Below are 10,007 nucleotides of genomic sequence, written 5' to 3'. Positions count from 1 at the left end.
ACATGCCACCTTCTAGTTTTGTGTAATGTGATGATATTTTCTCTTCTTCTACTACATGGACTCTGGTGCCTCCATGGCAGGGTTGTCAACAGATACCAATAGAATTGGATAAGGTGTATCCGAATTTGAATTCGGAAAAAAAAAATTAAAGGTATTCGAATTTAAATCTGATCGGATATTTTAAATTAGATCCAAAATTGAAATCGATGAGTTCATCGGATATTCAAAAAATACCCGATTCGATAAATGAAATGACCACAATACTCAAATCTTCATCAAATACCCATGTCTTCAATCTTGCTATTAAAAACCCTAACTTTTTTTTTCTCTCAAAACCATCCATGTTCAATCTAATTCGTCTTTCAAACTTCACTAGAAAATAAAACATCAGGGGAAGTAGAAGAACATGGGATTTGAGATTGAAAACATTGGTTGAGGGTGATGATTTAAAAAAAGAAATCAATGGTTATTTGGTAAATGTTGCAAATGAGATAATGAGAGATGTAGAGAGAGAATGAGATCATGTTCCTAGCGTGATCGTTGTAACGTCACCTGAGTTGATATGCTTGAAGATGGTGGATTTTTTTAGAATAAATAGGAGGTTTATGGCTCACAGATTGAAGATCAGAGAAGAGAGAGAGAGCTTTATAGCTCGCACATTGAACATTAGAGAGAGAGAGATACTATTTGTCGAGAAAGATAAATAATCGATTGTCGTTCCTCGGAGAAGATGATCTGAATCTTGATTCAAAACACACGAACCCTAAACCGCGAAGATGATAGTAGAGACTATAGAGTTGGGATTGAAGAGATGCAGCATCGAGAGATTTCTTTTTTATCAAATATAATGTATAATAAATATATTAATTTTATTAAGAAATCAGATCGAATATTACCGAATCAAATGCATCAATATCTGAATACGTATCAAAAAATATTTCAAATGTTGAAATAATATCGAAATCCAAAAAAATTCAAATAATATCCAATTTTTCGAATTTGGATTTCTACTATCCATTAACCAGCCTACTTCATAGTTTCTGCAAAACACGACTTATTTGCATAATAGGCACCAACATTGGTTGAAAGCTAAATGTCATCTTTAATTGTTTCCATTACTTTTTTCCAAAATAGAGTCCGACATTGAATGTGGCGTTCAATGTCATCTTTAATAATTTATTTCTTGTTGCTTGTAGTGGACGACTAAGAAAGCACTAGTGAAACACGCGACGACGCGATTACGTGCTCAAATTCTATAGTAAGTTGGCCCCAACTCACCATGCAAGAAAATCATTTTCTACAGTAGAGGCCTTGAATAATTGGATTTTCATGAGTGATTGTTGTCAATATCATGGTTAATTAGTGTATGTTTCAATCAAAGAAATTTTGATTTAATGGGTATACGTGGAGATAATGGTGTCCCTTAATTGTCCCCTTTTTTTTAAAGTGCGAATCACTAAAATGTATGTAAGTGATGAATAATCCAGAATTCTAAGATTTATGTGATTTGGCTAAGCTTTATATCGATCCACGTATATTAGATGATAGAGTTTCATTGTATTTGAGAATAATAGCCTCCCTAATCCTAGGATTTTCAATATGAAGCCAATGCTGCCAAAACCCAAAATTCCATATTCATCATTGTTTTACAAAACTTCTTTATAATAAAGTTCCATCGACCCCAGGTTGAATATTTGATGAACAATATTCATGATATCTAACTCAAGATTTTCATGTATTATGCATTGTACAATCATAATTATCTTTTACTATATATAAAAAAAAGGACATATTGGTGGTGTTTCAATTTAATATTGTTAAATTACAATAGAGCCATTTTCTTTTTCTATTAAGTAATAAGAGCTAGGGATATTTACAAAAAAGTAATCAACTTTTGAAGAATTTATGATTCCAAAATGTGAACGGTAACAAATTCGGTGACTTTTAAAGTGATTATGTCACAGGTTTAAAGTGACTTTAAACTTGCGAAATTATCAATTTAAAACCGTCGAATTCTTTACTATTCTGATTTTATTTTAACAAAAACGTGATCATTCATGTTTTAGCAATTAAAATAAACAGTTAACTGAAATCGTAAGTAACTAATTTTCGACTCACGAAATAATAATTCACCCTAAGATCTCTCCTTCGAAGATGCAAGGTTGCTCGGTTGGTTAAAGTCTATGATTATTGATACTAAAACCTTCAATCGAAGCCCATCTTCACCTACTAGTCAGTGATCACTAATTTTGTTTCTTCTAATAGAAAAAGATAAAAACATAAGAGCTATTTCTTAGATTTTCTGGATTAGATGTATAAGAAATTTCTACTTCTAATCTGTCTTCTTCTTCTTTGTTTTTTGGTTGGTGGGGGGTGTTCTTTAGGCCAATTTATATATATATATATCAAACTTTCCCAAAGAATGTTCTTAAAAGAATTAACTTTCAGAGTAAGGTTTACAAGAGATGTTTTTCTCTCTTTTTTTATTTAATTTTTAATTTTTAATGAAGAGTTCCATGCCTATAAGACTCTTTTTCAAGAATATTAAATATCCTTATAAGAAAATTTTCGCCGATTCCATAAAAGTCTCATACCAGGTTTTCTTTCTTTTGGATTAACTTGAGGAAAAAGCCATTTCATGCATTCTCTTTCTTTTACCTGGTGTGTTATAAGTAAAAAATGGGTGTGTTAATAGAAGCTCTTAAAATTAATTATAGTTTTCTTTTGGGAAGATTCAACTATATGTTGAATGATTTCTCACCGACCTAACAAGGATCATGGACTGCAACATAATTAATAGGGGACCAGCATTTCATCTTCTGCAAAAAGTAAGGAGGTACTTGTAATATCCCCTATATATCAGGGGGTTTTAATAAAGAATTTTCAAAAAACACCAGAGCCTATTTTAGGGAGTGAATAATTTTAGGAATGGAGCATATATTTGCTATACTATACATATCAATGGATTGTTCAATTAATTGTTGGTTGGGAATATAAGTGGTGGCCCACCCATTAGATGATTGGGTTTGATGTACAGTTTGGAGTCTGGACAATAAAAAAACAAATATTCCCATATGTCACAAATATTTAAAGTATTTTTCTAATCTCAACTAAAAGATATTGTGATACCAGAAAAAATAAAGGAATTTTGAAGATTAGTTATGAGTTCAAAGAGATGGAAAATATTTTTCGAGAATGGATTTATCAAAGAAATCTTAGGGGTGTTACCCTCTCATCTCAACCGTTGGTCTGATAGTGGGTCTTGAATGTGTTTGATTAGTCTCAACCCATCATTAAAGCTCTCTATCAAACAAATGGTTGAGATGCAAAGGAATATCAAGAAAAATGTAGGAAAAAAAACTACGTTATCCTTAGAAGATTAGTACTAATCTCTAAGAAAAATATTATCCCAATTGGAATGAATTAGATGATATTTTGTCATTTCAAATGTTTAAAATCAGAATTTGAATCAAAACACACATCAGAGTATCTGATACCTTTTAATTATTTACGACACTTACCTAATAGAATAATTATATAACCAAGTGATATGTCGTTTGATATGATGTATTCCATTTGATATCTTCGTACCCGAAAATCAATAAATTCGACTATCCCATTATTCATAATTTTTAGCCATAAACATTTATATTAATCCCTAAAAGAATGGTATTGATCTTTAAGAAATCAATATTTCGCTCTTATCTTATCTTGGGTTTGATAGACTATTGTGAAATTGGTGTAAGGGTGGAGTATCGAATCACACCTAATTATTTTGCAAATATGAAAAGTAGCCTACACATTCTAATGGACAAAGATTTGAGTGTAGGGTTAGTCATGAGATTAAAAGTACAAAAATAGCCCCAACAAAATTATACCACGGATATAGTTTTAGAAATAAAACAAGGTTATTTTAGTAAAAAAAAAGGAAAAGCGAAACATGCAGAAGGTCAGGTGGTGCAAGAAAGCTGACGGTTTCACGAATTTCGAAAGCAAAATCAAGATATTTGGGATTGAGACTACTTTCAGTTATTATAATTGTTCCAATAATACGTCATGGTTTGTTTCTAATGTGCACCCGAGACCCGAGTTGCCTATAAATATCCGTCCTCACTGCTCTTTCTTCTCATTCTTCTCATCGTGAGCTAAAGTTAAGCTTCTTATCTCTCGTTCTGTCTTTCTTTCTCTTTTGCAACTGATACAGTGAGAGAGAAAGAGAGAGAGAGATAAGAAGAGATGATGACAGAGATGTTGCCATGCTTAGCCATGGTAGTAGTACAAGTAGGCTACGCTGGAATGAACATTATATCAAAGCTGGCCATGGATTCAGGGATGAACCCATTTGTAATGGTTACTTATCGACAGATCTTTGCCATCATTATTATCATCCCTTTTGCTTATATCTTTGAGAGGTATTATAAATCATACTTTTTATTTTTATTTTTTATAGTTATTTCTTGATTATAATAACGATGATGATGATGAGTTTCATCTTTTTGTTAAGTTTTGATTCGCTAACATGCGCCACCTAGTATATTAGCATATTCTACGAGTCAATTCAATTGAGTTTCGAGTTTAACTCGTCTTTTAAATTGGGTTTGAGCTGTGCTTTATATATTAATTTAATTTAGAGACATTAGTATTGAGTTGTCGAGTCCACTTGATTAATTGGACATTCAAGTCAAGATTTATTTTATTTTAATTATTAAGAATTTTGGAGTTGATGGATATACTGTAAGTAGATCAATGTGGGGGTGTGTCAAGGAGAAATTTTGATTCCATCCATTTGAGAATCCAAAGCTATAAGAATCAGATATGAGAAAATTGAAATTTAACGATTCTGACAATGATTATTTTTTGAATCAAATCGAAATTGACCCATTGATACCCCTAGATCAATTTCTTGAAAATCAAATTGAGATGATCAGATCGAGAATTTGGCAATTCAATGTATGAACAATCCGTGCACCAAATATTGGTCCGATTTTTTGAAGACTCAAATATTGGTGTGTACATCACTAATTTCTTTCATTCAGATCTATTCATGTTTATATTCCATCTTACAAATGGTATTTTGTCAAAATTAATGACCCCAACTCTTTTTTTAAATATTTATCAAAAAGGGTTTACGCGGGTTTTAGTATTTTTTTTAATTTCACCAAAAAAAAAAAATACTTATTGTATGGCCATTTTCATGATATTACTGTTATACCCTTATTGTTGACCTAGAATAAAGATTATTTGTAATTTTGTATGAATTCAAAACAATGGTTTGAGGGTAAATTATGTCCAATGACCATAAAATAATGGTACCCATTTTGATAAAAAAAAGTATCACAGTGGATAAATAAATACCCTTTTTGATAAATAATGTAAAAAGTGTATGGGCCAGTAATTTTGAAACCATACGTGCCTGATATCATAGATTAATGTACTAAAGTTGAAGCCAACTTTCTATATCTAGTCTGCTCTTCTCGAAAAGAAAAAAAAAAAAAAACATTATTTCTTATTGGACTTTTTCCTTGTTTGGAAAATATATAAATGAAAATTTTCTCTCTTATGGGTTTTTTTTTTCCTTTTCTTGAAAATCCAAATGTTTTATGCGTATGTGAGTTGATAGGCTTGTACACTACCTGAGAAAGTGAGTGATGGTTTAGCATAATAAGGGTATTAAGTAGTGGATGTTGTGGCCTTATTTTTCTTGGCAGTTATGTGCGCGCCACCACGCCAAAATGTCACTTTCTGTAATGGGTGTTTGCTAATATGAGTCAGTGGAGTCCTCTTCTTATCCTCATCTTACTTAATAGAATCCTGATAATCTAACTTACACACGTGGCATACTCAATCACCACCCCTGGCATGACATGTTCGGGACTCGTAGATTTACTTTCCTTGGGATACAAAACTGCGCTTCCCCAGTGAGTATGCCACATGGGTAAGTCAGATTATCACAACTCTACTTAATATGTATGTATTCCAGTGTTTGAGACGACCGACCAGCTCTAGTTCTTTATTTATTTTTCTAACAAGGATTATTTAAAAATAAGGGTATAAAAGGTCAATTCAATTAAATGACCATAGCAATATTGGTTTTGGTAAAATTAATTATTACCAAAGAGGGTAAATACCCTTTTTGATAAATATTGTAAAAAGTATATGGATCAGTAATTTTAAAACACACGTTCCCCTTTTTTAGTAATTTCCTCTTAATCAACTTTAAGCCAACTTATTATGTCTTATCAATTCTTTTCATAGAAAACCCATTATTGCTTATTGGATTCTTTCAAATTTTTCATTTTTTTTTTTGTTTGTTTGAAAATATTATAAATGAAAATTTCCTCTTGTTGTGTTTCATTATTTTCTTTTTGAGTGTTGATAATATGACAGACTTTTGGTGGACTGACTTGACACAAGTTGATGTGGAAGCATATAACTTAATAAATAAATAAAAATGAGAAAAAGAGAGTTTCTCTCTCCTGCTCTTAGTAAAAAAAAGAAACTTTCAGATCTGATCACCTTATGACATTCAAAATCATGATCTGATGAAATGGAATTGTAGAGAATAAAATTATATGAATTAAAATAAATAAAAAACAGTTATTTTTCACTATTGAATTTTATCTTTAAATGTGGGTGCTTGGTAGCCATCCGTTTTATACACCATGGATCAAGTTCAAATTTTTTTTTTTTTTTTGAATAAGAATAATTTCATGAAATCTAGATGTCTGTGTCGTTGGATTGTCTATGTGATAATCAATGTGGGCCCAACGATTCTTTTTAAGATTCGAAATCTAAAAAAATAAATATGTGGGCAGAGAACAAGCAAGAGAGGGAAATTTCTCTTTTTATTTTTTAATAAATTATATACTTCCACGTTAGCGTACGTCGTGTCCATCATATTATCAACACTCTTTCTTTTTCTTGAAAAATCCAAATCCAAATGTTTTATGTTAATGTGTGGGTCCATTGGCTTTTGCATTATCTCGGAGAAAAGTGGGTGACCTTTTTCTTGGCAAAAGCCAGTGGAGCACTCTTGTACTTTACAAAGCAATTCAAATAATTTTCCAATTTTCAATGGAGTTTGTGAAAAAAAAAAGATGATAATAATTGTTATAATTTATTCTATAATTATTCGTTCAATTATGATCTTACATATACACCCTTGATTATCCAAGTAGAGCGATTAATCGGATGGATATAATCATTCCATCAAGTAAGATTTTTCACATAAGATCGTCAATTTTGGTTGACTTTTTGAATCATTATTATTATTCTCTCTTACCCTCTTTCACATCTTTGTGTAGGAAAACAATGCGAAACATCACTAGATCTATTCTCTTCCAGATTTTTTTATCGTCCATATTGGGGTGAGTTTATAGTTTCGTTAACATTGTATGTTGATTGGAGAGAAATATAATATAGGAAAAAACAATTCTCTAAAAAATGAGTTCTAAGAAAAACATTTTTCCCGAAAAATGTTTATTGATTTATGATTCCACTTAAGGAAACTGTTAAAAGGATGAGTTTTAGTTTGTATATCTATAATAATATTATAATTTTTTCACAAAAATATGTAAGTCGTATTTTTCCAACATGTACTTTAGTGCAAGTTTGCAACATTTTTTTTTATTATGTTTTCTATATATGTCGTACTGATGGTTTCTATTGAAATTAATAGAATTGGTCAAATGTGCAGGGCCACCATGAATCAATGCTTGTATTTTATCGGGCTCAAATATTCGTCTCCAACAATCGCATGTGCGTTGAACAATTTAGTACCAGCATTCACTTTCGTCATGGCACTCCCATTTGGGTATAGCTAAATTTGATTATATATCCATCATCACCATGAACAATGTTATATTTCATCAATTTCATGTATTTGTGCCCTCATCATTTATCAACGTGGTATGTTATTTGGGTTTCTGTCCAGTCAAGATTGGACGAACTAAATTAATCCACATGTTTTACCTTCCAACAATTTTTTTTTTGGATTGACCGATTGATATGAACATAATATATTTACATATGTGCCATTGAAGTGGTATATTTTTATTTTTTTTTGTTAATTATGATTTTTGTAGAATAGAGACATTGGGGATAAAGAGAAAAGCAGGGCAGGCTAAGGTGATGGGGACAATACTGTGTGTAGGTGGTGCCATGTTAATGTCATTCTACAAAGGAAGCCTCATTAAAATAGGGGAATCAAGTATCCATTGGAGGTATGCAGAGAGCATGAAAGAGGAGAATTCAAACAATGAGCAAACCAGTTTTTTGGGCCCTTTGCTTGTTATTGCTAGTTGCCTTGCTTGGTCAGCTTGGTTCATTATCCAAGTAAGGGTTAAACTCTTTTTTGTTCTTCTTCATAAGTCATGTTTAGCAGTTAATATGTGATAAGCGTTTGTGCGTAACACCATCCATGGAAATGTTTAGTTTGGATATTAGAGGATAATTTGTTTGCGCAAAGAAGAGTCAATTTGAGATTTTTATAAAATTTCAAATTGACCAATTGCACAAGACGTCACGTGTATTGAAGGCTTTCTTAATACGGGTATTTTTGTAAATCATATATGACTTAATACACGCGATGTCTTGGGATTTGATCAATCTGAATTCTGTGAAATTTTGGATTGACTTTTTGTAACAAAAAAAATTCTTTTGTTTGGGTAATTAAAGAACTTGGAAAACTATTACCCTCATAAATTAGGTTTGAAGCTCTCTAAACAAATGGCTGATATGCAATCATGTTCCTTAGGGATTTCTGAAGAAATGGATTACTAGAAAAATTGTACTGGTCCCCAAGAAACATATATGTTTTTTTGGCCCATCTCACCTATACATTTGATTATGTGCATTATACGTTGTTTGATGTCAGAAGTCCAAAAATATCCATGATGATCAATCAACGACCATTAAGTGTAAAGGTTGAAAAATAAAGATCATGGGATCAATCTCAAGTTAAAAAACAAAAAAAATAAAAAATTTATTGTTTGATATTTTATTTATTTTCAGGCCAAGACGAGCAAGGCATTTGCAGCTCCTTACACAACCACTGCTTTAATGTGTTTCATGGCAAGCATTCAATGTGGAGCCATTGGAGCAATTGTGGACCATGATATTAAAGCATGGTCATTGAGTTCAAACATTAGGCTCATTGCAGCTATATACACTGTAAGCTTCATCAAAATAAGTGATCATGTGATCATAATCATTGCGTTGAGTCCAAATATAATTTATTGTTAATTTTCGTTAAATTTCATATTTTTGTTGATTAAAAACCTTAGGGAGCTGTGGGTTCGGCACTCGCATTTGGTCTAATGTCATGGTGCATCGAGAGGAGAGGTCCTCTTTACGTCTCCATGTTCAATCCGTTATTACTTATCATAGTAGCCGTGCTTGGTTGGGCTATACTTGATGAAAAAATTTACGTGGGAAGGTATGTTTGATCCTCGTATTTTTCTTCATTTTTCGAGTCCGTTCAATGCAAATTATCTATTAAGTAATTGAATTATTGTTTATTTCAGTGCTTTGGGGTCTGGTTTAATAGTTGTGGGGCTCTATGCTGTATTATGGGGCAAGGATAAAGAGATGAATGTAACAAGCAATGTTAATGAGAAGAGCTTGGAAAGAATAAAGGGAAGTGAGACGGAATTACCTGTGTATTCCAATGGCAATCTTTAAAATGGAATTTGAATACATTACACCTTATAACTTGTTTTCCTTTCAGTTTCCATAAAAGATTATAGAAAAAGTTGGTGTACTTTACTTTTGCTTTTTTTTTTTTAATGAATATTGAGATTATCTAAGTGTGGAAATCTCCCTCTCTCTCTCTCTCTTTCTCTCACTAGTGTTGGGTGATTAATTTCTAGTTTAATACCTTGGGAAATAAGAGATGTCTTGCCAAACATTATTTACTAGTTTGCATTACTAATTTTCACAATTTTGCCAAGAAAGAGATGTAAAATCCTTTTACCCTTATCTTTAATTTAAAATTGGTTTCCTTCAAC

General features: G+C 31.6%; 1 protein-coding gene across 2 annotated transcripts; it reads left to right on the top strand.

Annotated features, from left to right (window-relative positions):
- Positions 1-4,124: 4,124 nt before the first annotated feature.
- On the top strand, positions 4,125-9,806 carry UMAMIT25 (nodulin MtN21 /EamA-like transporter family protein). Of its 2 annotated transcripts, XM_086438626.1 has the most exons (7): positions 4,125-4,412; positions 7,305-7,367; positions 7,697-7,813; positions 8,085-8,334; positions 9,013-9,171; positions 9,285-9,436; positions 9,525-9,806. In XM_086438626.1, the coding sequence occupies exons 1-7, from the start codon at positions 4,237-4,239 to the stop codon at positions 9,679-9,681; spliced, it is 1,074 nt and encodes a 357-aa protein (XP_086294752.1). In that variant the 5' UTR covers positions 4,125-4,236; the 3' UTR covers positions 9,682-9,806. The 2 variants fall into 2 exon arrangements, with proteins under 2 accessions (XP_086294752.1, XP_086294753.1); XM_086438627.1 differs by lacking the exon at positions 7,305-7,367.
- Positions 9,807-10,007: the final 201 nt, after the last annotated feature.

The sequence above is a fragment of the Akebia trifoliata genome, chromosome 4 (assembly GCF_017979445.1).
Source record: "Akebia trifoliata isolate Shusen 1 chromosome 4, ASM1797944v1, whole genome shotgun sequence".
NCBI classification, from domain to species: Eukaryota; Viridiplantae; Streptophyta; class Magnoliopsida; order Ranunculales; family Lardizabalaceae; genus Akebia; species Akebia trifoliata.
The sequence above is the reverse complement of the archived record's forward strand: the minus strand, read 5'-3'. Positions and strand labels throughout refer to the sequence as shown.